This window comes from Paroedura picta, chromosome 7 (assembly GCF_049243985.1).
Source record: "Paroedura picta isolate Pp20150507F chromosome 7, Ppicta_v3.0, whole genome shotgun sequence".
Classification (NCBI taxonomy): Eukaryota; Metazoa; Chordata; class Lepidosauria; order Squamata; family Gekkonidae; genus Paroedura; species Paroedura picta.
Genome location: NC_135375.1, coordinates 79,816,593 through 79,843,104, shown reverse-complemented (window position 1 = coordinate 79,843,104; position 26,512 = coordinate 79,816,593). Strand labels below are relative to the sequence as shown.

The following is a 26,512-nucleotide window of genomic DNA, read 5'->3' as shown; positions in this document are numbered from 1 at the left end:
ACTCTGTTTAAATTGAACTGTAAGGGAGTCAGCCCAGGATTGGTTCCTGTGGTGAGAGCTGACAGCTCTCTGCCACCTGGGCCCTTATTGCTGAGTTCAGAATGAAGGGTCATCCCCAGAGGCAGGAAATTTCAGCTCCCCACTGCCTGGTCTGGGTTATGCTTCCCCTTACAGCTCAACTGGATTTGTGTGTGCTTTAAAGGGGGCGCAGGTTGAACTGTTCTCCGCACAAACAGACAGTCAGTTATCTATGGCGAGAAATCTCTCCATCGGATTGACTTGGGCAGTGCGGGGGTGGTAGTTTGAACAGCCCCCCCCCTCCAGCCCAACTAATGGCTGTTCCATGGAGAGGCTTCTCTCTACATATCAGTTGATTGTCAGGCTGATTGTGTGTGTGTGTGTGTGGGGGGGGGGTTAACCACACACCCCACAGCCTGGCAAACAGCTAATCCACAAAGTCACTATGCTGGATCAGCTTGAGTTTTGTGGGGAGGTGGGTATTTTGAACTGCCCCCCCTCCCGCAGCACAACCCAACAAACAGCTAATCCCCAGAGAGTCTTCTCTGTGCTGATCACCTGTTTGAAGCAACGATTGAGGCCTCCAAATCAAGCTAGGGGTTCAGGGTTTGGGTGAAAATTCAGGGGGGAAACCCTTAATTTACTTGTTGAATAATAATAGTGTTATTATTATGAGGTTATAATATAAGCTAGGTATATAAAACTTTGCTCCTGACTGAAGCATCACATAAAGAAGTATCTGACTTGAGGGTAATGGTTTTAGGTTCAGTGTTTTAAACCCATCCTTTATTTATTTTTTTATTCGATGAATGAGTGGAAAAAATATAAAATGAAAATTAACATTTCAAGATTGCCCTCCCCCGTCACAAAAGAATTTTGAAAACTTCATGGCTTCATTTTTGAGCAAGGGTCTTGGCAAGTTCTCTGTCCATTGTGCAGCTTGCATGCTTTAGTGTTCATAAAATAAGTTTCTTTTTTTAAAAAGGTTTTTCCATCAAAGTAATATATGAAAATTGTTTAGAGTTTTTATTAAGAGAGCAAGGCCTGATTCCATTTAGGGGTGAGGAGCTTTGGACTGATAGGAATTTTGGTGGGCTGTTTTCATGCTGTTTGTTAATGTTTTTGAAATGCTAATTGCTTACACGTAAGCCTATTTAAAACATTTTAAATACATTTCATAATTATTTATCACGTAGAACAATTCCATTTTAAAAGGGAAACTTGTGTGGGCAGGAACAAAGCTTTACCTAACTCATTCCTTTTCTTTGAAATAACACTAGCTATTTAAAGGTGTAGGTGAGTGAGATGTACCTTTGAGCAAGTAGGATTCTGATTGGTCTGTTCAGTTCTGACTGAGTAGTAATATCAGGGCTCTCTCAGCCTTACCTACCTCACAGAATGTCTTTTGTGGGAAGAGGAAAGGGAAGGCAAATGTAAATTGCTTTGAGACTCATTCTGGTAGGGAAAAGTGCCAAGAACCAACTCTTCTTTTTCCTCTTCTTCTGTACACAATTAAATACCAAGAACTCTGCTATGTGTAGCCATGCAGTAATTTGTTAACAGAAAAAATATCCAGGAAAGCATAATTCTGAAAGTCACTAATAAAATAAAAAAATTCATTCATTAGAAAGAACCAAGGAATCAAGCATTTTCACTTTTGTAAAGTAGTCCCCTGGGTCCTCAGTTATAGGCAATAATGCAATATCCAGTTCAAGTGCAATTGTTGGGACTGTAGCTTTGCTAATGAGAATATGTATACTACTATTGACTTGCCTTTTCCCATTGAAATTCAAGGCCAATGCATAGCCTAGAAGCAGAGAGGGAGAGACTGCACAGTCTCTGTATCATTGTGTTTCAAAGTGAGTACAAGTTCTGCTTTAAGGGTGGGTAGACTTACAAGACAGGGTAAGCAATCCTACCTTGGAGTGGCACTTACAAAGCTGGTCAGTTATTAAAGCATTTTTTATACAGAATGAAATGGTTAAATGATGTGTGAATGTCTTATTTCCTATAGGAAATATTTAGTATCTGTAACACTAGCACATTTGCAGTGAACATAGCAGATATCATAGTATGAGATGTATTGTTGGGGGAAGAATCACATTTTCATTGACACAAAATACTACAATTTGGACACTCTGAAATGAAAATACAGTATCCACACACTAGAAAAATCAATCTTGATGATGATGATGATGATATTATTATTATTATTATTATTATTATTATTATTATTATTATTATTATTATTAGATTTATTTCCCGCCACTCCCTTGCGGCTCGTGGCGGGTCAGAACATCCCAGAATCCCCATTAAAACCCCATTAAAACAATAATAGCATTACCAATATTACTGGCATTGCAGAGAACGGCAACTCAACTCCCCCCCCCTCCCACTACTGGCGGGTGGAGAGGAGGTCCTGATGTTGTTTACTTCGGGTCTGAATCCCGAGTCCACGGGGGGGGGGCATAGATCTATATTATCGGCCCTGGCCTCAACCATAAACCTGGCAGAAGAGCTCGGTTTTGCAGGCCCTGCGGAAAGTTGAAAGATCCCGCAGGGCCCGCAGCTCTCCCAGGAGCTCATTCCACCAGGCCGGGGCCAGGACCGAAAAGGCCCTGGCCCTGGTTGAGGCCAGGCGTGCTTCCCTAGGGCTGGGAACGACCAGCAGATTTTCACCCGCAGAGCGCAAAGCCCTGCGAGGGGCATAGGGTGATAGGCGGTCCCTCAGGTATGTGGGTCCCAACTCGCGTAAAGCCTTGAAGGTTAAAACCAGAACTTTGAACTGGATCCGGGCAGCAATTGGCAACCAGTGTAGCTGCCTCAGCACTGGCTGGATGTGGGCCCTCCAAGGTGTACCAATGAGGACCCTAGCAGCTCCGTTTTGCACTAGCTGAAGTTTCCAGATCAAGGACAAGGGAAGGCCCACGTAGAGCGAGTTACAGAAATCTATTCTGGAGGTGACCGTTGCATGGATCACTGTGGCTAAGTGTTCAGGGGACAGGTAGGGCGCTAGTAGTCGGGCCTGGCGAAGGTGGAAAAACGCCTGGCCTGCTACTTTTTTGACCTGCGTCTCCAAAGTCAGGGAGGCGTCAATGGTCACACCCAAATTGTGTGGGATAAAGATAGAGGGATAAAGAAGAACATTTTTGGACCCTGCTTTTTACTACCCAAAGGATTCTCTGAGTGGCTTACAGTTGTCTCCCTTTCACCTCCTCACAATGGACATTCTGTGAGGCAGTTAGTGCTGAGAGAGCTCCAAGAGAACTGTAACTGGCCCAAATTCATCTAGCTGGTTACATTTGGAGGAGTGGGGAATCAAACCTGGTTCTCCAGATTAGAAGTCGCTGCTCTTAATCACCTCACTAAACTGGCGTAGCAAACGCCACCCTCCCCACCCTCCCTGCCGCTCTGATAGCAGGGATGGGAATAATGAGAGCTTCCGCCATGTTGGGATTGTTTTAAAGTCTTTTAATGGGTATTTTAATGGGGATAGGACTATTGTGACCCACCACGAGCCTACAGGGAGTGGCGGGAAATAAATCTAATAAATAATAATAATAATAATAATAATAATAATAATAATAATAATAATAATAATAATAATAATAAACAACGGATGGGAATAGTAAATTTGTCAATCTGAAAAAAAATAGTCTGGATAAATCTGTTAAAGATTTCATCAGCCAGAATCCTTATTATTTGTGCCTCAGTTTCCCTTAAAGCTCACTTTTGAAGGAGAAACAGCTAAAAAGTTTTTTTTCTTTAATTCTTGTTTGTACTGAAACACGAGAAAATTCTACAGTATGGTTTGCTACAGTACACTTGCATTGCTCAGAAATTAAAACTAGTGATTGATTTTTTTTCAACCTTGCTTTTGTCATACTCCCCCCCCCCCCAATAATTTCCTTTCCTTTTAATAAAAAATTTACTCTCCTCTGATTTCTTAACTACCGGCACATTTCAGATGGTGTTGCGGGAGAGAGAAGATCGTTTGCATTTTCTCCTGGAGGGTGAAGGCAAATGAACCTGGTGTTTGGCTGTCCACCATCTGTGTAAGGAATTCACAATCCCAGACAAAAGGAATTGGCAAAGTCTTCTTTCTGTCTGTTCTCCAGAGCCTCCAGATAGCCATAAAACACCTGGACAAAATCAGCAGGTGATGGCAAGGGAAGGAGAATGATCAGTCACAGGCAACATGGAATCCTTTGAACATTACTTACAGCCTGGACACTGCTGTCACCAGGCACAGTTTGATCTTGAGGTAGTTTTTTCCCCCTCCCTGGAAGTGCTTTATTCCCTTTCCATGAGAAAACAGAGGGAGCTAGGTATAACACTGCACGGTAATGCAAAGCTATTCTTTCCGTGTTGTAAATAATTGTCCCACTTTGTAATTTTAGACTTTCTATTCACATTTGGGCTCAATGAAAGTAGCAGACCAAAAAATCTTTATTAGGTTCAGATGAATGTATGCTAGTCTTTTGAAAAATTGATTTGCTTGCTTTCAAGTAGTTGTTCTATTGTTCACAGTACTTTAAAGGAAAAAAAAGGTATGAAGGACCTGGTCACAAAAGTTAAGGATAAACTTCTTTGTTTTGTTTTGTATCTCATCTTCAGTCATGACAACTGATTTTTTTTTCCATCCCTTTCTCCAGCTCTTTCGAGGAGGGATTTTTGTTGTTGTTTTGAAGAATTCACTGCTGATATCTGGTTGTAATTTTATATGACAGGGTAATAAATACAGTGTGATTCTCAGACACAACCTTGGCTTTATGCTTTCATTGTATTTTTCATGTCTCATAAGCATCTGTCGGCATGTGTGTTTGTTTATGCAAAGATGGGAGGCAGTTAACATTGAATTTCCAAACTTAAAAACGCTCTGGTATTCTAAAGCAGCACAAAGCTGAGGTTTCTGAGGGAAGGGTGTGGCAGCTCGGGAAAGGAGTAGGCACTAGACAGCATCAAGAACACAACACCTTTGTCAGAGGAGTTTGGAACAAGTAAGTGTGGATACAGTGTGAGGCTAGCAGGCCTGCTGCACCTAAATAGTTAAGTTTATAACAGTTGTTGTCTTACATTCCCGAAGTTAATCCTAAACCATAACAAAAAGCTGCTGGATTGCTACACACTTCAGCTGTCCCTTGAATCCGCCCACCCATCCTCTTCCCTCCCATCCTGAGCAACTTTTTTCTGCTTTCCCTCTTTTTCTCACAGCAAGAAATACTTCTGATTCACACCAATGTTATCAAGCTGTAAAGAAAATTTTGTTTTTTTAATCAGGAGGTAGGAAATCTTGCATTTTGTCACCTTTCTTTCAAGAATAGAGGGAAATGGAGGATTACTTGTTTTAGAATATTTTAGGCCAATATTGGGCTTGTTGTGATTTGGGTTTCTAACTGTCTGGAGATAAAAACATCCTGGCCTTTTTATATAAGCTGAAGGGGAAGATATTTACCAGGTGATGCCATTTACCTCCATGCTATGAAAAGCATCAGCTGCCGGTATTAAAGGGACAGGGCATTTTTTCCATAGGCCTGTTGGCAGCCCCATATTTTCTATGGGTGCATCAAGGCCACAAAACCTGTGGCCCACTGAACAGAATGCATCTCACTAACCAAGTATGGCAGCCCACCAAGGACCTGGTAAGCTTCCTTTTTTCATAGAATATATCCCATACACAAAGTCTCACAAGTTGTAAAAGAAAATGTTTTCTTTTTTTTCTAAAATGTCATTAATATATTTAATACAATGTTAGCTGAACACCCCTAAATTCCAGGAGATTCTACCTGTCCACCCCATTAGCTCTGGTGTTATCTATTTCTGCTCTCTGTGTGGGATTAGAAAAAATGGGTGGTGGTGGTGGTGGGGGGGTTGTTTCTAAATCTGAAGGCCAAAGTTCCTGGCTTTTGAGCTCTGTTTGGTTTGGAGATTGTACAGTTTGTGCAGATGACAGATCTTTTGAAGATTTCTTCCATTTTGAACATTTAATCTGATTGTGAAATCAACTAAATTTCCCTAGAACATTACCAAAAGAGGCTGATTAGTCCATACTGCCTTTAACCTTAGGAGAACTTTCCCACCCACTCAGCCCAACCATCAGGCTACTAAAGCCTTTATATATATGCCTAGTTCTGTTTTGTTGAAAATCAATTTTTTACTTGTATTGTGTTGTGATGTTTCATACTTGGGTTTTCTTTTTGAAGATAAAGATGAGATATAAATAAATTAATTAAAATATGTAAAAAGCAATGGCACTAGCTTTTTAATTGTTGCTGAACATGAATGTTACCAGCTCAAGGTTTTAAAAACAGCTGCTATCAAGGGCAGGTTTTGATTAGTTGGGCATGTTAGGAGCATGGTCTGGTCATTTTTGGTGGATCAGAAAGCAAGCTTTGATAGGTGTTGGCAGTTTTGACAGATGGTTTACTCAACCATGTAGGGAAAGTAGAAATAAATTGCAAAGTTTCCTAGCAAAAGGTAACTTATTTTGCAAAACACTTAGATAAGGAAATAACAAGCAAAACAGAAAATCTCTGCCAAATAAACAGACAAAGATTGGATAGATATTGTACAATTTTATTGATGAAGTAAATAGACACTGTGTTGTAGGGTTGGCAGGTCCCTCTTGGCAACCAATGGGGGGGCTTACAGAAGAAAGACAAAAGTTTAGATCATGTTGTTAGAGTCACACAGGAAGTGTCATCAGCATCATCCTGGCAATATTCTGATATTTGAAAAAACTCTATTGTAAAAGAAACTTCATGCAAATAACTGAGCACTGACCAGAAATTGCTGGTGTGATGACATCACGTCCTATAAAACACCCACAAGGTGGGTTGGGACTTCCTTTTTCTCCTGGTAAGCCTTCTCTACTAGCCAGCTGCTCAGAGACTGGGCCTGGCAGCAGGACTACTCCACCAGAGGGGCTGGCAACCCTGCTGTGCTTACATAGGCATGTCTGAGTTCATCTACATCCCAAAGAGGTCCTGAAGTCTAATGGCAGAAAGTGAAGAGGAACTAAAGAGCCTGTTGATGCGGGTGAAGGAGGAGAGTGCAAAAGTTGGCTTGAAACTCAACATCAAGAAAACAAAGATCATGGCATCCGGCCCTCTCAATTCCTGGCAAATAGAAGGGGAAGAAATGGAGATAGTGACAGATTTTATTTTCCTGGGCTCCAAGATCACTGCAGATGGGGACTGCAGCAAAGAAATTAAAAGACGCTTGCTCCTGGGGAGGAAAGCTATGGCAAATCTAGACAGCATCCTAAAAAGCAGAGACATCACCCTGCCAACAAAAGTGCGTTTAGTCAAGGCTATGGTCTTCCCAGTTGCAATGTATGGCTGCGAAAGTTGGACCATAAGGAAGGCCGAGCGTCAAAGAATTGAGGCTTTTGAACTCTGGTGCTGGAGAAGACTCTTGCGAGTCCCTTGGACTGCAAGGCGAACAAACCGGTCAGTCCTAGAGGAGATCAGCCCTGACTGCTCTTTAGAAGGCCAGATCCTGAAGATGAAACTCAAATATTTTGGCCACCTCATGAGAAGGAAGGACTCCCTGGAGAAGAGCCTAATGCTGGGAGCGATCGAGGGCAAAAGAAGAAGGGGACGACAGAGAATGAGGTGGCTGGATGGAGTCACTGAAGCAGTAGGTGCAAACTTAAATGGACTCCGGGGAATGGTAGAGGACAGGAAGGCCTGGAGGATCATTGTCCATGGGGTCGCGATGGGTCGGACACGACTTCGCACATAACAACAAGAATGCAGGAAAACAATGGCTTTGACTGGCTCCTTCACCAGGAAATGGGAGACTGTCCAAAGGCCATTGGAATACTGCAGAGAACTTTGGACAACCTTCAATTTTCTGATGTCAAGAGAGGGAGTAGATACCTGAGTTTGACATGCTCCTCCTAGACCATTCTGTGTAACAGCCCCCTTGATAACCCTGATGGTACAAAAAAGACACAAATAAATAACAGGAATAACAAAAACTGTCACTTGTCAGTATCTTATTATCTTAGTATCATTTCCTGTCAAACAAGAGCAACTTCCTGTAAAAAGTACTTACTGTGGCAATGACCAAGGAAACAGTGTTCAGAGTTACGGTGTTCAGAACTGTAATGATGTTTCAGGGTATGCTAAACCTTTCTAATTGAGCATGTTTTCTGTCGCATGAAGAAATCTTACAGGTAGATTGAGGGATTGAGGGAGATCAGTAATATTTAGGGGCAAACTCTAATTAGCTGCTGCTTTTCATGTTATCTTAGTACCAGTGGGATAAAAGGAGTCTAAGGGAGCTGCACCCTGATCCTTCCAGCATAACAATTCAAGGAGACAAAAAAGATATAAGACATAAAAATACACAGCTGGGGATGCCCAAAACTTCATTCAAACAAGAACTGTAAATCATATAAATCTTTCCTTTATGAGAATATAAATTTTATCTTGGATAAAATGAAGAGTTGCTCCAAGATAATGGCATACAGCTGAAATAGATTTAAGAATGTCATCTTTTAAAACATTCAGACCTACATTAATAATTGTCATCTCCATTCTTGCTAATTGTGTGCTAATCTGTAAATCAAAAGAATTAGATCATTGAGACATATTTTGATTGTAAGGGAAAGATCTGGTATTGCACAAGTGTTTGGGAAGGCCGGGTGTCTTTGAGCTGACATAGCCCTGTCAGACAGTTTATTAGTGCTTCTGTATAGAGTGTTTAAGTGTATTTAACCTATGAGCAAGATTTAATATACAGAGCCATGGGATACCATTGATGTTTGTTTACTTAGGAAAAGATTGTCCCCCAGAAGTATCCACCAGCTGACTGGATCAATGGTGAAATAGTTAGGGATTCTTTGGTGATATCTCTGTTTATTTTCACATTTTTAAGTGAAAAACACTTACTAAAGCCTTTAAAATTATCATTCAGACATTAAAATGTGAAAAATGAACAGTGGGAAGGAGGAAATGGAGATGTTAGTTGGTTTACATTTGTTCTTCATCTGGGAGCAGTGATGTTGCATGTTCTGTACTAATAATTTTGAGCTTTTGCTTACTTTTACACTTCTATGTTTCAGACTGCCTATCTTCACCATAGTAATCTAAGTGCAGATTATTTTTTCCCATGGAAAACAATACCAAATTGATAGACAGTTTGGTGTAGTGGTTAGGAGTGTGGACTTCTAATCTGGCATGCTGGGTTTGATTCTGTGCTCCCCCACATGCAGCCAGCTGGGTGACCTTGGGCTCGCCATGGCACTGATAAAACTGTTCTGACTGAGCAGTGATATCAGGGCTCTCTCAGCCTCACCCAACTCACTGGGTGTCGGTTGTGGGAAGAGGAAAGGGAAGGCGACTGTAAGCTGCTTTGAGCCTCCTTTGGATAGAGAACAGCATCATATAAGAACCAACTCTTCTTCTTCTAGACATAACTCTTGTCAAACCAAGCAAATGCCAATTTCTCTGTGTCTTGAGTGTCTTAGTGTCTTTCTACCTATGCAAGGGCTGTTTCACACCTCTCACCAGCACTGTGAAGCAAAGGGAATGTTTTTTAAAGAGAAACAAAAATGAAAGCATTAGAGAAGCCATAGATGTTATTACAATGTGAACTTGTGTACAGTTGCTTCCAGAAATACCCTTTTAGGTATTTTCATGCTGTTCACTATTCTTTGGCTCTAACCTATAATCTTAGGGGGAGCAACATTTGGCTGTGGTACAGTGAATTCATGGCACAGGCAAAATGCGTTAGGGCAGGGACCAAATTAAGCAATATAGGGTCTGTGACAAGACCCTGTTTTGCTTTTACCTTATTATTATTAAGGATAAGGATGTTTCTTTACAGGTCAAAAGAAATTCAATTGCATTTACTGAGACTTGAACAAAGATCAAGGGCCTTTTCGCACGGGGATCTTTGTTGCAAATTGTTTGCGGAATGAAAAATCGCCATTTAAAATAGTGGAATTCGTCGTTATGCATACCTGCCTTTGTAGTGGAATCAATTGCGTTTTTTAGCGTTTCCCACAGGCTTCCGGTCTCGGCAGAAATCGCTAGAAAGGAAGCGCTATTGCCAAGCTCGTCCCGCCCCTGGCCGTCAAGCAGCCAATGGGCAGCCATTAGCATGCTCCCAAACAGCCCCTTTCCCTTTAAGAAAGGTTTTTTTTTAAAAAAAAACCAGACCCATAGCAACGAATCTAGGTAGATTCGTTGCAACGGAGAGACCCATCCAGCTGCCTAATGTGAGCTGTCGTTTGATTGTATGATCGTTGGCACGCTGCCTCGAGTGATAAAAAAAAATTCCCCCCCCCTCTCACGGGCCCGATTTTCGGCTGAATTAATGTGTAAAAAATAAAGGGACTTTATTTCAGCAAACGGGCTTTTATGTGGTTTGTGCTTAGTGACTAAAGGTGAAGGACTGAAGCCAGGGAAGCCTCTAAACAGAAAGAGGCTCGCTGGTGCGTTTATCCCCGCTCGCTCGGAGAAAAAAAAATGGTGATCGCTTCGCCGGAAGTTTGGAGGACAGGCTCAGGAGGAGGGACTTTGAAGAACCCGCAACAATGGTAACGCACAGGTCTTTAGCGCTAGTGTTGCAGATTGGTTGCAGGAGTGTATCGCTATCCGGAGGGTGAATCCACTTTTCTGGATTCCCCTGAAAGCGCTACAACGAAGCGCTTTTTGCTGATTGGTTTCAGGAGTGTTGCAGATTGTCTGCGACGTCGTGCATTAAGGCAAATTAGTAGCGTTTTCAATTAGCAACCATTGTGCTATTTTGAAGCCGTGCGAAATGGCCCCAAGTGTTCCTCAGCCATTACTTGGCTTACATCAGTTTAGCAAAATAGGTAGCTTTAACTGTGACTGAACTTTTCTTTAATACATTTTAATTTTACATAGTAATGTCACGTGCTTTTTTAACTCTGTTGTTTGCAACTTTGATGAAGAGGACTATAGATCCCAAAACCTTGTGCTGGAATACTAACAGGCTGGTCTTTGAAATATTACAGTAATGGTTAGTTGCTGTGACAGAGGGGGAAGACTAACCCTCTGAAATATGCAGATATGTTTTGTTGCAGAGACAGGCGGGTATAACTGTCACAAAACATCACGCATAATGAGGTCTTTGGCAAAAACAGGGCCACAGCTTTATTAATACATGTACAAATCAAGCCATGAGCATTAGCATACCCATGGTGAGGGGTGGATCTGTGACCACCCATTCCCTGCTGCCACCAGCAGGCCACAGCCTCTAGGGAAAGTGGAGGAAAACCTGTAGTGGTTCCGCCCATGGGGACTGGTTGACCATTCATCGAGATCCCCTAACCATGAGGCCCACTAGTCCCTGGCAAGGCAAGACTGTGAAGACCCCATGGGCATCAGCCTTGATTGGAGCCTACCCAGCTGCCCCGCCATGGGTTAGAGGCCAGCTCCCCACTGTGAAGCTGCCCTGGTTGCCAAATGCACCTCAACCCACCTTGCATGTGCAGGTTATGCCTCTCAGATCTGCCCCTAAACAACCTCCAGCTGTGACAAATAACAAATGCAAACTCCAGAACAAATGACACAAGTATAATGACAATGGAATCTGGGTGGGAGGGAAACAGGTGTGTTTGGGAGCGGCGGCAGCAGGAGCATGAGTAGGCAGCATGCCTCCTTTTATGCCTACCGCCACCTGACCATGCCTCCACCAGGTTTGCAGTGTGTATCACCCAGGGATTTCCCAGGCCAGAGCACACACGCCGCAGCAAGCTCTTTGTGCTCCAGGGACTCTGCCCCTGCAACAGCTGCTGGATGCTTAGGGTAGGTAAAGGTATCCCCTGTGCAAACACCGAGTCATGTCTGACCCTTGGGGTGACGCCCTCTAGCGTTTTCATGGCAGACTCAATACGGGGTGGTTTGCCAGTGCCTTCCCCAGTCATTACCGTTTACCCCCCAGCAAGCTGGGTACTCATTTTACCGACCTCGGAAGGATGGAAGGCTGAGTCAACCTTGAGCCGGCTGCTGGGATTGAACTCCCAACCTCATGGGCAAAGCTTTCAGGTGGCTGCCTTACCACTCTGCACCACAAGAGGCTCTGTGCTTAGGGTAGCAGCAGCTTTTATACTAATATTAGCAGATAAGCTCCTTGTATGCTAAATACAGTGGGCTCTGGCCACCGCCCAGCAGTGGTGGCAGAACAAAGAGTGCACAGGTGGCTGCAGAACGTTGTGGTGTGGTGGAAGGAAGCGGCCATTCCTCCCTCTCCGGCCCCCTCCAGAGCTCCATGTCATGGGACAGAGGTGGTGGGGGAGGCAGTGGTCATTCCCCCCTCCTTCCCTGCCACCCTCTAGAGCCCCGCAGAGTGGTGTGGAGGGAGCCGCGAGGCTTTGAGAGTGGGAGAAAGTGACGGCCATTTTCGCCCTCTGTCCTTGCCACCCTCCAAGGCCCCATGGAGTAGCACAGAGGCAGTTGCGGGGCTTCGGGAGTGGGCAGAGGCCATTCCTACTCCCTCTGTGACACTTACAGAGTCCTGTGGAGTGCTGGGCAAGCTGGTAGTTGCCGCCGCCTGTGTTTACGGTGGGTGGCTCAACGTCTTGTTTGGGTAGGGACAGTTGGGTTCTCAGCAGGTGGGGCCAGTGCCACATGTTCGCGGTGGGAAGCTCACTGGGCATTGCCACTGCCTTGTCTCCCGCATCCTCAACCCCTGGGTCAGCGTGTCCTGTGGTTCTGGTGGAGGTGAGCCCTTGGGGCCATCACAGCTGGGCGCCCTGCAGCTAGCGCACGGGTGGAGTGGTGGAGAGATGGAGACGTGCTGGCTCTGGCAGCCAGGCACATGTGTGAGGTGAGGGGCGAGTGGCTGGCAAGGGAAGGCGAGAGCTGTAGGGGCCGGGCCAATCAGCTGGCTGCACCCTGGTTGACCCTATTCCAACTTGAACACCCCGGACATGCTGGGCAGTTTTGGAAATATTAAGAGGACCAACAATGGATAAGGAGTCTTTGTATTTCTGGTCCTGGTTTTGATATTCTATTTTCACATCTTTTGAAATGAGTAGGTTATTGTGTTTGTGAATGACATTGGACATTTAAATTACATCCACACATTTATTCAGAAGCTGGTTCCATTGATTTCAGTTAAAATTAATTCCAAAAGAAATAATTTAGGATTCCAGCCTATATCACATAGGGCATAATCTCCCTGGAAATTCTCATGCCTAATCACTGAAATAGCCAATGGAGTTTGTACAAAAGAATTGGATAGTATATTGTATCCATGAAATTTTACTAAATGAATGCTTGACACTTGATAAATCAAAAGCTCTTTGTTATAGAGTTGTTAATAAATGTTATATTCTGTCCTCTATTATTTTTAAGAAAATAAATGTGAATTAACTTGCCATAGCGCTGTGAGGCAGGCTATGAAAACAACTCCGTCTTGCTCATCTTTATCAGCCAACCTTATAATTAAGTGATAAATCTGACTATTAAGCTTATTTTAGAGCAGGCTTTCTCAATAAGGTTTTGTGAAACCGGAAGGGATCCCCAAATGGGTGGGAGTTAATTCATTTTTAATATATTTTTTAAAAATTTGCTAAACATTTATCGGGTCATATGACAGTACATGGTAATGTTGACCTGGTGCTCCATCCCAAAATAGCCAGTGATGGACCTGGAGTGGCTGGAAAGGGGAGGGTCATGTACACAACTATGCTTCCCAAACATATTCTGCATGAGTGAGCCACTTCTGGGGCTTCTTGAAGCGTGAAGAATGTTTCAGGGGTTTCTCAATGGTAAGAAGATTGAGTTTCTAGAGGTAAACTTGGATGTTCCCAGTTTTTTATTTGATTTTCCAGTTATGTGAATTTTGATCAAAATACTCTTATTGCAAGACTGACTCTCCTTTAAGCCAAATACATTTTCACATAGAACTTTTAGATACTGTATATTTATGAGCAGCATTAGCTAAATAATGAAAAGCTGATTGTTTTATCTCACCATATAGTCATTACCACCTTTCTTTACATAGGTAAACTTCCTAGACTCTCCTGTTCACCTGTGCAGATATCATGAAGAAAAAAAGTATAGTTTCCTCGTAACCCTTATTCACATTGACCCATTATGCACGGGGGTTTTAGCGCACATTCGGGGTGGAATGGCGGCGACTAAAATCACCGATAACGCACAGAGCCGGCTGCAACCGGCCGCAGCTTCGGTGCATGCCGCCGAAAAAGCCGCGTCAGTGAAACGCGGAAGAAAGCGCAGCTTCCGGGTGACCGGGGCGCAACCAGAAGCGGCGCCCGGATCACCGCGTGCATAATCGGTTACTCTGGGTTTTGCCGCCGTCGCGCCCCGCCCCGTACATAACCGGTATGCGTCGCGTCTTCCCCCTCCACGTTTTCCATGTGACCCGAAATCGCCGTTTTGGCGGCCGTGCATAATGGGCCATAGAGGTCACTTTATGGAGTCACGCAGCCTATCTACTGTAATCACTGCAGTCCTCTGAAGGGGCTTTTAAAATAGTAGACATGAAGGTAGTAAGCAGAAACACAGCACACCCTGCACACAGCTTTTTGCACATGAGTGAACATGGAATGAGCTCCTGGGCTTAAATTTCCCATGTGTACTCCTTCAGGCACAGAACCCCTAGTATGACCACTAGAAAACTTTCAGCTGCAGGTTGGCAACCTGTTCTTGTATTTAAAAATAGTCTCTAGAAAGGAAACGTTGTTTAAATTTTTTTGCATGTATCTAGTATTACATTATAAAACAGCTACTTAATTTCAGGAAACAGCCTAATGAATATGAACACTTTGAAAATGGGTTGCATATTCCATTAATTGTTTATTTGCAGAGGGAAAAAGAGCTAGTCAGGCAGAGATATTATTTGGTTTCTGGCAATAGCTTCACCAAACTACCTCCAGATGTGATGGGGAGGAGGGGGAACAGGATCCACATTTTTGTTATTACACCGAAATGTTTTGCAGCACATTCACATTTCTTAATCTGTGTTTGGATGCTAGTTTTGTTTTGTCTTGTGCGCTTATGCACTTGCACTTCCTTTCCCTTCCTTCCATATCAGTCAGATGGAAGATGGTATTGTAAACAGCTTTCAGCAACATCTTCCTCTGACATCTGCATAATCTAGAACAGAGTTTGATGGTGATGGTGGCAACTGTGATGAGAGATTAAAACTTCTGCTTACTAATGTAAAAAATAAAAACCCTTTACCCATGAATTTTTCATCTTTACAAAATCCAATTATATGTGTTTGGATTTATGGACAACCACTCCCACCCCCCTTCTCTGGCAACTGAACAGTTTACTTTTGACCTTAAAAATGGGACTAGATAAAGCTGCCTGAGCTTCCTCGATGATTGCTTTGTGGAACATGTAATAAATGCAGTTCTGGAATAACTAACTTGTTTGGGGATGATCTTGTTCCAAGCTGTTATACAAATGATTGCATTCTAAAGAGCAACAGCCAATAGTCTTTTTTTCTCCCAGAGTCTGTGCTGATTATTAAGAAAGTCTGTGGTTTTTTTTTTTTTAAATAAGAACTGAAACTGTTTTGGACAGTTAGTTATTCCACTGAAGTCCTTGATGACTTTGTTAGGTAAGCTCTGTGATCTTGTTCAGAGCTTTTGGAGGGAAATGACTGATAGCGAAATTTAAAAAAAAAGTACTTTTGGACATGCATGGGGTGGGGGGCTTGTTAAAATGGCAACTAGACCACAGTTCACGTTACAGTTATTTTCCAGATCCTTAAAGATATTTGAGCATTAGAAAAAAATCTGTCTAGTCTCACAGGAAAAACTGCCCAATAAGCCTCACCCTTCATCTGAGGGTCATAGAGGAAACCTTGGCTAGACATTTTGGTGACTAATTTAAAATATCTGGCAAGACGATTGATAGCGCCCTTCCTTTGTGTTGTGACAAATACACTTTGACTGCAGTTTATTAACATAATCCAACACAACCACAGACATATTGTAAGCATTATAGCATAGAATTAGAAACATTGTTTTGCACATCGCAGGCTTTGTTCTCCCCCTCTCTCCCTCTCTTTCTCTTTCTTTCTTTTTTTTCTTGACAAGGATCTGGATAATTGCTTCAACAAATGAACCGCTGTGTTCAGTCTGTTTCTATAATTTCTTAAATTGTTTTTCATTGTAAAACTAAGCAAGCTTTTACTAAATATAAAAGAACCGCAGTATAATTACAGGAACAGTGTATATTAAAAAGTGTGACACAAATGGCACTTAAACTGACAGCCACTTTCTCTTACCATCTATGGGACAATTTAAATATCTCGAGCATTAGTGATCAACAGTCTCTTTTACATAGTCATCCAGTCCACCTAATATAATCTAATTTTATTCTTCCTTTTCCCCAATAATTAAAAGAATGAGGCCCCTTAAACATGGGACTTGGCTTCCAGCCACGTAGCTTGACTGCACTGAATGTGGAAGATGTTGTTTACTGATTTTGCTGTAAGAGATGAATCTGAAAGTCTACTGAGAATTTTAGGACATTTTCACAAGTAATGCTTGATGAACAAACCATGTCTTTCATGACATCATGCAGAGCTATATATTATATGCTCAAATATTAAGATTTGAATGGTCTCTTAGGATGATTTTGCACAGATAGTTCAATTTGCCTTTGAACCTCTCCTTACAAGGCGTATGTCAACATCTCATGTAGTCATTGTCTATGCCAGTGTTTCCCAACCAGGGGTCTGAGGATCCCCAGGGATCAGGGGTAGTGGTGTAAGGGTACCCTGGCATTTCCCCTGCTGCCTTAGCTACACTTGGGAACTGGCCGTTTCCCTCGTTCCCCCTTCCATTCAAGCATGAGTGGTTTAGTTTGCTGATGGTTTTCCTGGCTGAGAGGAGGTGGAGCCTGCATACATTCCTAACTTAAACTGCCTGTCTCTCCCCCACCCACAGTCCTCATCGAGCCTACTTATTAGTATTTATGCTCCTTGGAGAATGTTCCTTTCCTGCAGTGGTATTGGGAGGTTCTGTTTTTTTGCCTAATACTGTGAGCTTTGGGAAGGAAAGGGATCCATGGTTTGTGTGAGGAGAGTGGCTGAGGGAGGGAGGGAGGGGGAGAGAGAGGGGGGCAGGGTCTTAATAACCTATAGGAACCCCTGCTGCATGACCTGATAGCAAGGAAGAAGGCAGAGAGCCAGTTTTAGGGAGGGGGCATATTTCTGCATAAAGCTGATGAGCTTTGTGAAAGAAAGAGGGTCAGGATGGTGGCTGATAGGGGGGAGAGAGAAAGACAGACACAAGGCTGGCTCTTAACCACCCGTAGCCCGTCCCCCTGCATCCTCCCCTGCTATAAGCTCTATAGCAAGGGGGAAAAAACAGAGCCAGTTTGAGGGTGGGAGTTCTGCCTAAACATGGTGAGCTTGCAAAGGAAAGGAGAGTGGGGAGGGTCGCTGTGGGGGTGAGAGAGAGAACGCTGGCTCTTAATAGCCCATAGGCCAGGGGTAGTCAAGCTGCGGCCCTCCAGATGTCCATGGACTACAATTCCCAGAAGCATTCGCTGGCAGGGGCTTCTGGGAATTGTAGTCCATGGACATCTGGAGGGCCGCAGTTTGACTACCCCTGCCATAGGCTATCCCCCTGCATCCTTTCCTTATGCCTCAATAGCAAGGAAGAAAATAGGGAGTCCCGCCAGGAGGCTGGCATTCCTGACCCTGTGTGGGGCACAATGCCACAGAGTCCACCCTCCAAAGCAGCCATTTTCTCCAAGGGAAGTGATCTCTGTCATCTGGAGATGAGAAGTAATTCCAGAGAATCCCCAAGTACCACCTGAAGGCTGGCATCCCTAGCTAAGAGCTAGTATACCTAGATCCAGTGCAAGGACTGTGCACAGCCTGCATAACGGTTCCTTTCTTTGCCCAGGCTGCCATTTCTGACCTTAAGAAAATATATTCTCAGGTCCTGGTATTGCCATCTTCCTGGTGTTTCCTGGGAATCTCCCTAGAACATGTCCAAATCACACAGATCATTTTCCCTAAGATAATTTCTGCTTTGCATAGTGACAGCTGAGACGAACACTTCCTTGTTTTGCTCAGGAAATATTTTTATCTACCATATTGCACACACAAAAATTAAAGTTATTATTTAACTTCTTATTTAGGAAACATTTTATTTTATTAGTGATACTATGCACAGTGACGCTTTACCATCACAGGAATTGGGGTTCCAGGCCTCTTCCTGTGTCACCAGAACTGACATATTAGACCAACCCAATGCCCACACACACTGCTAGAGATGCCAACCTTTGGGGGGGGGGGAACTGGCAATTTCAAAGAAGTACAAACTGATCTCCTATGCATCGTATGTAGAAAAATACCTGCACTCTGGGCAGGCTGTTTGCAGATGCCTGAGTCGGATTCAAGTGGCTTTGGCCAAAGTCTGAGCAAGAGGGCTGTACCTCTCTGGGCAGTATAAGGTGTCCTCCCTCCTCCAGAAGCCTAAAGCCTAGCCACAGCTTCTTCCTCCTCACCTTCCTGCAGTGTTACAGAAGCCAGCCTTACAGAAGCCAGCTCCGCTTCTGACTGGGAATATTCACCAGATAGGCTGCAAGCTAACCATAAGTACATGAGAGAGGCCATGATGGATCAGCCTGGCCTTCTGTGTCACACAGTCACCAAAATCCAGGGATCATCAAGAGGTCCACCAGCAGGACCAGAATTCCAGAAGCCCTTCTATTGTTGCCCCCCAAGCACCAAGAATAAGACCATCACTGCCCCAGTCATAAGAACAAAAAGGGTGCCATGTTGGATCAGGCCAATGGCCCATCAGTCTATGTCACACAGTGGCCAAATCTAGAAAGCCATCAAGAACTCTTGTGCTGCATAGGGAAGGCTGTGTGTATTGCAAGTCCCCGGAGTCCCTGTGCCAGAAACCAATCAATGGGAAAGTGTTCTGGCTCTGCTGGTGGGCCTCCTGATGGCCCCTGGGTTTTGGCCATCCTCTGCTCCAAGCTTACATCTATAGCAAGTTTGGTGTAGTGGTTAGGAGTGCGGAGTTCTAATCTGGCATGCCGGTTTCGATTCTGCACTCCCCCACATGCAGCCAGCTGGGTGACCTTGGGCTCGCCATGGCACTGATAAAAACTGTTCTGACTGAGCAGTGATATCAGGGCTCTCTCAGCCTCACCCATCTCACAGGGTGTCTTTTGTGGGGAGAGGAAAGGGAAGGCGACTGTAAGCCACTTTGAGCCTCCTTCAGGAAGAGAAAAGCAGCATATAAGAACCAACTCTTTTTCTTTCTTCTTTTTTCTTCTTTCTTCTTTCTTCTATGTGTGAAAGACAAATGTAGGTGGGGGTGAGGGTGGCACTTGATTTCCAGGGCTGTGACCAGCTGACATCACTTTTGGGGGTCCTCAAAGCCTGAAGAATACTTCAGGGAGTCCGCCATGGTCAAAAGGTTGAAAAAACACAGGTCTATGCAAAAGAGAAAGCAAAGAAGAGTCACTTTAATGTTGTGTAATTAATTTAGGTTTCATATTTATAGATGGGGTGGGGACCCAGAAGTAACTCACACTCAGTGACATCAAAATGGCCCCCTCTTAACCCCCTTCCATCTGAACGTGAGGAAATATATTAAATCTGAGCAATTCCAATCCCAGGTTCCTTGGAGGTAATGTCAGAGCATTAGGAATTTTGCTTTAACTGTGAATGGGTTAAATATTATGTATAGATTTTAAATTGTATTAGCTACCCTGATACTGCTGTCAGAGAGGGACAGGATAAAAATCTAATAAATATTTCCTCACTGGTCCTTGTTTGTTTTTATGTCTTTTGATTCCACTTTCCCATATCTTTCTTCCCTAGCCATCTTCCTGCTGTGTCCTAATCCTATCTTTTTTTCACTTCTGCTTCCTCCTATTCACCCAGTAGTGATCCCCATCTTCTCTGCCACTACCACTATTTTTACCCCTTCACCATCCTGTTTCCCTTCTTTTCCGATGCTCCATTTCCCTCTCCTTGCCATTGGGTGGGAAAGATCATGGTAGCTGCAGGAGACATTCACTGAGCACCATACGTATTTTGGATAAAAGGGAACTTGGACATTCAGCACAGCCATTACTGTAATACATACCTGCTTCTCCCACTTGTCTTCTTCATTTCCCAACAGTCATCCCCCCTCTCTTGCCACTACATCTTAAGAATTGCTAACAATCTCCCAAGATGGTAGCTGTGATCTTATGACATACTGTTGTGAGATCTTGCTTTTTTTTAACTTGTGAACTTTTGTTCACCCTTGCCTTTTGAAATAAAGTTTTCTGAAGTTTCCTTAAATCTTGGGATTTCTCCAGATTTGTTGATTAATCTCCCCTAGCTGTACCTGGCCCTCATGTGTGGATTTTTAACATTTCAACATTAGATGTATGATGTTACCAAACTGATTTCTTTAATTTTTGTGTGAGAAACAGCTCTTAGGAATGCCAGAGCCATCACTTTTTGGTATGGCAGATGCCATGTGTCTAGGAAGAGAGAGCTGGGATGGAGTATTCCTCGTCGGCATCCCATTGAAACAGATGAGCAATAATGCAGACACGTCTCTCTAATCATCTTTGACATAGTTAATAGATGCTTTCGTGATATACTGGAGACTAGTGGAAAGTCATGTTTTTTTTCCCTTCTAGTCTAAGCTACATAGTCTACATTGAAATAGTTAGCCTTCCAAAGCCCAGAATTTATGTTTCCATTTATATCCCACCATATGTCCTAGTGGGAACCCAAAGCAGCCTGCATCATTTCCTCTCCTCCGTATGAGGTAGGCTAGGCTGAGGGTATGGAACTGGCCCAAAATTCCCAAGCAGGTAGGCATATTATCCTGGGAAAACCCACAGCTATTGGCCATATGAACCTGGGAAAACCCACATGTGGATGCTGGAAGAAAAACCTTAGTGATCTAGATATTATTGTTGGGCCTTATGGATTCCCCCTCCCCCCATAGAATAACAAGGAACTCATCTAGCATCGTTTCTAATTTTGTCGAAGCACAATTCATTGGGTGCAGGCATCCTGGTGTTTCACAGAATTGTAGTTGCTGAGCATGTGTTCTCCTATCCCTGAGTGGATGGATGGTTGTGTAACTGTTGCAGGCGTGTAGCCCTTAAATAATTTTAAGTCTTTCTTATGATGGAAAATATTCTTGCTATGTAATATATAAAGTGAAAAAAGTCACATAGTCCAAACTATTTCTCTTTTCCTTTTCTTAACATTCACCTGTCAGAAAATTATTAACTTTTTACAGCATTCTTTGGCATTTTTGCATATTGTTGACCTTGTGTTTCTCTCTTACATTGTCAGTTTTTCCTTTCTACTTTTAGATTTTCTCCTTTGAGGACTATTCTGTACTCTTAGAATAGAGATCAGATTAACCAAACAAGCCCTAAACCAGTTCCAGTTATTCCTAGGAGTTGAAAGTCCATGTAAAAACATTCAAACAATTGCTTAATTAGGCATGTTGAATGACTTGTAGCCATTTTAAAAGGCAAGTGGAGATCCTAAAGTCTCTTGGTTCTGTCCATGGCTGAGTAGGGGTTTTAAATTGGAAATTCTAAAGAAGTGCACCCTATCCACTGTAACATGCTAATTGTCTGTAGACAACTATCATTCAGGGGTTTTTCCTGAACAGCCTTATATCACATTTCTCAAAAATGAGAGGAGATGTACATTTGATGGCAATGCATTTCTTGTGTACATATGCATGCAAGCCAAAGATTAAAACAACAAAGTAACTCAAAATTCCAACTATTCAGTTTGGTTTTAGCAGAATGCTATTGGAAGAATCCCAACTTCCAATCTTTAACTATTTTAAAATATGAGATATTTGAGATGACTTTGTACATTGTTTTACGACTGGATTGCTCCCATAGAACCCTCTTATTTCTCAAAATTACCTGATATTTACTACATTTCAGCCTCAGATTTTACAGGAATCCTCCTCTTTTCTTGTTCCCAGATCTTAGTCCAGCACTAGATCAGTTTGTCTTTGACATGTATGTGCAAATATATATGGATCCCCAGTAAGACCAGAGGTAAGGGGAAATGTGAAAGAGTCCACAAAGAGAACGTGATAATTATTTATTATGCATCTAAGCCGGGGATCCTAAGACATTTTCCTTGGACTAAGTCCCATTGATTATCATGAGACTGGAACTACTTAGGATTGCTTCCTAAAAGTTCAATCCAGGTGATGGGCTACAGGCTTCCTGGGTAGGCTCTAGGTTTCAAACTGTCTTGTTTGCGAAAATGAATGTTGTGAGGGTAAAATCATGGCTTTTCCCCTGAAACTGGTTTCCTGAAGCTGATTTCCTGAAGCTGATTAGAGTAATGGTCATTACCCATTACAACTTGTTGCATTTTCTGTTGCTACCACAACAGCAGAAAATCTACTGATCACATATCTTTTGAGTAATCACTAGATATTTAAGTAGTTATGCCATTGACCCCTGCTGCACTTCTACAAACAAGGGCATGCCTATCCTGTCTCCCACCCACGAGTTCTCCCATGATGGTTTAAAAATATTTTCTTCCTTAAGTGATGCTATGGGATTTATGGGCTGAAGGATATATGCAGGGGGGAAATTTCAAGGTAGGATGGGAAGATGGAGGAGGGAATTAACTACCCTTTCTCCCACTCATCATTCCTCCCTTCTTTCTGGAAACATGTGATTGAGATTAGATAATGCCTATTTTTTATAGAGTGGGAAAGACTCCAGAAGCCCTCAGACTTTCATGGGAGATGAATGATGGGAAGGAGGGATTGCTATTGAAAAGGCAAGGCTTGAATAGAATGTATCTCAACATGCCCTAGTTGTTTGGACCTCATTTAAATCAAGAAGGCTTTTCCAATTGCTCTCAGGGAATGTGATAGATCCTAGGAATCTTCTAGAGAGCAACCCTAAACAGGGCCACTAAGATTCATATTTGAGTCTATACAGGAGGATTTGCTCCCAGGAAAATGATTATAAGCTTGTATGGAAATATTTTTTTAAATTTATAGCTACATACAAGATAGATGCAGTCTCTCTGTGTATAAATGTCTGACACAGTCCTCAAATGTAGTACAACCAAGCCATTAAAGAAACTGAACCTTTGAAAATTGACATTTCTATTGTTTTGGCCCTGAAAATCCAATAATAATTTATAGAAACTGAGGGAATTTTGTGCTACAGAATCTGCAGGGAGAGATGAGGAGTAAAAATTGACTCAGTTTAGAACTGTTATTTCCTCCTTTTTTAATTAGAAAGTAAGTGCATTTTTTAAAATAATTTTTTATGCTCAGAGTACAAACCATGCCATGTAGTTTTTCCAAAATAAACCTGGCATCGCACATTTTCATCCCTGTTTTCTAAGTGTTGGCATATTCTGAATATTAATGGAGTACCACTTCCAATTGCTGGTATTATGTTTTCTTCCTAGAAACACTATCAAAAACAACTGTGCAGTTTAGAGTCTTCAATTACATCTGAATATATATTATTTACAGGAGCTTCATGTGGCGCAGGGTGGTAAGGCAGCTGACATGCTGTCAGAAGCTCTGACCATGAGGCTGTGAGTTCGATCCCAGCAGCCGGCTCAAGGTTGACTCAGCCTTCCATCCTTCTGAGGTTGGTAAAATGAGCTTGCTTGCTGGGGGGTAAAACGGTAATGACTAGGGAAGGGAATGGCAAACCACCCTTTACTGAGTCTGCCAAGAGGGCGTCACCCCAAGGGTCAGACATGACTTGGTGCTTGCACAGGGGATACCTTTACCTGTATATATTATTTGTGTTTAAAATACACATGCACCCACAATTTTTTTCTGAAGAGTTTATGTTGTGAAGTTGTAAATGGCTATTAAATATATGACTAATCGCTGATGCTACAAATCATTTTCCTGTTGTCTTCCAAGAGAATCTGTTTTCTTTAATTTCATTATTTCTCTTGTAACAACAAATATGCTGTCAACAATGTCTTACTGTAACACCTAACTACACTCAACAAGTACTAATGAGAAGAGAATTCCTCTGAATGCATTATCTCAGAAATTGAAATAAATATATATGTAAACTTAGCATGTTCTTATGACTCTGCAAGTTTGTTAGACGTTGAAAAGAGAATTTCCAAAATATTAATAATATTGAATGTAATTCTAGGGTTAGTGGAACTATCATAGCTCACCGGAAGCACATTGGAATTTCTAGATTCTATCTCTTGTGCCTCGGCTGTCAAGGATAAGACAGACTTTGGCAAGGACCTTTGAGATCCACTGCAAGGCCAAAGCTAGTGAATAAGATGGACTCAGCATAAACCATTAAATGTAACCTGGTCCTTTGCTTGTGCAGTGTGTCCCCACCCATGTTCATAAAATATGACCAAGCTATCTTTTGGGTATCATTCAGATGTCACAAAAATGATCCTCAAGGAAAAGCATTCAGCATTCTTCAGTCTGGGTTTCTGTATTGAGAAGCCGTGCTCGAACCCAAAACTAACTTCAGCTGCCTATGGTATATGAATTCAATATATGGATTACTCATATTAGCTTCCATCTCCCACTTTCTGGGTTGAAAAACTGTTTAAACCCTTTCTACATCTCAGGTAAACAAGTTTATGTTTAACTATTATGATTCTTGGCATGAGAAGGAAGTGAGCAGCATAGTGCGTATATGAGTCTGGTAACAAAACAAATTTGTGCACAATGCAAATATGTGATGTCTGTATGTAACTGCAAGTGCAATGAACAAGCACAGCATGCAGGGTATGCCACAATTTCTGGTCATTAAACCCAGTGGAATGGTTCTAATAATGCCTTTTTAATAAACAGATTCAGGATTTGCACATATTTAACGTACGAACACTTGTGTACAACAATCTACACTTTAGAAATCACAGTAAGCTCTTGTTCATTCAGTTTGCCATTTGAATCGTGTTATCCTATTATTGGCACTTATTCCCAGTTTGATTTTGTTCCAGGCTTATTCTTGACAGACTTTTTATTCTATAAATTATTACAGTTCTTTTTAACACTTTCCCCCCTTTCTGCCCCTGGCAGCAGTCAGTGGATTGCAATCGAAAAGAGCAGTAAGAAGTGCAGAAGTGCAGTAATTAAAATAAATGGGAAGGACTGTTTCTGATGTTACTGTTAATTCTCAAATCATATGGCATTCAGATTTCTCAACAGCCCTCTGTTTGTAATGGTCATTAACATGGCTTGATGCTCATGTGCTCCCTTCCTTTTCTCCCTTGACTCCTTTCCCCATGCACAGAGTTCAACTTGTTTTGGAAACTTCAGTCAAATTCAAAGAACCAGTCATGAGACCCTCTATGAAAAAACTAACTAACTTCTGTTGAGGGCCAACATTCCATTGTTAGGCAAGGTGCTTGAAGGGATGATGGCTATGGATAGGAAACTAAGTATGAGACAGAGAGCTTGCATGTTAAGAACTGGGCTGTTAGGTAAATTGAAGTCAAGTCTTCCAGGAACATAGCCAGGTGTCTATCCACAGGATAACAAGGGTCCCAATCTTCATGTTTCCACCTTATACTTGATGACTACTGCTTCAACTGGTTTTTGTTTCAGTGCTAAAAATAGACAGACATATACTGCTAAGCTCTTTTGCATGTAGTATCACCATAGAATATCTTCCTGCATTGGAGGCCTCACTTCAAGAAGGACATAGATAAAATTGAAAGGGTACAGAGGAGAGCGACGAAGATGATCTGGGGCCAAGGGACTAAGCCCTATGAAGATAGGTTGAGGGACTTGGGAATGTTCAGCCTGGAGAAAAGGAGGTTGAGAGGGGACATGATAGCCGTCTTTAAGTATTTGAAAGGTTGTCATTTGGAGGAGGGCAGGATGCTGTTCCCATTGACTGCAGAAGAAAGGACACGCAGTAATGGGTTTAAACTACAAGTACAACGATATAGGCTAGATATCAGGAAAAAAAATTCACAGTCAGAGTAGTTCAGCAGTGGAATAGGCTGCCTAAGGAGGTGGTGAGCTCCCCCTCACTGGCAGTCTTCAAGCAAAGGTTGAATACACACTTTTCTTGGATGCTTTAGGATGCTTTGGGCTGATCCCGCGTTGAGCAGGGGATTGGACTAGATGGCCTGTATGGCCCCTTCCAACTCTATGATTCTATGATTCTATGAAAGATGATGATTTTAAATGCTATGTGGGGAACCAAGAGAAAACAAAGCCCTGCTTCATCTGCGGGAGGGGAGAGGAATGGAGAAGATGACACAGAGCTGTACCATAAGATAACCAACTAAGGAGATCTTGGGTCCTTCTGGGATTAATGGAATGAGATGAAGGCATGTTCATATTGATTTTCCTGGGCCTCTTGGCACCAAGGAAAGACTGGGTGACTAAGGGGAGTGGGAAGCACTGTACTTCCGTGATTCTGTCTTTCTTAACCAGCCAGATCAAGACGAGGATTCTGGGAGACTAAATGACTGCTCAAACATGTGGTGTTTATGTTGCAGGGTTATGCAAGGGTCCATCTTGCTTCCT

At 42.6% G+C, this 26,512-nt stretch overlaps 1 protein-coding gene across 9 annotated transcripts in view; it reads left to right on the top strand.

The window, feature by feature from the left end:
* BNC2 (basonuclin zinc finger protein 2) overlaps positions 1 to 26,512 on the top strand; it is a 450,738-nt gene that overhangs the window by 246,105 nt on the left and 178,121 nt on the right. The window contains exon 1 of one of the 9 annotated variants that reach the window (XM_077345137.1): positions 5,038 to 5,660. The exons of the other annotated variants lie outside the window; for them this stretch is intronic. Coding sequence (XP_077201252.1) covers positions 5,619 to 5,660 — 42 coding nt within the window. The 5' untranslated portion in view covers positions 5,038 to 5,618. Of the gene's footprint in view, positions 1 to 5,037; positions 5,661 to 26,512 lie in introns of those variants that run through there. 9 annotated transcript variants of the gene reach the window in all.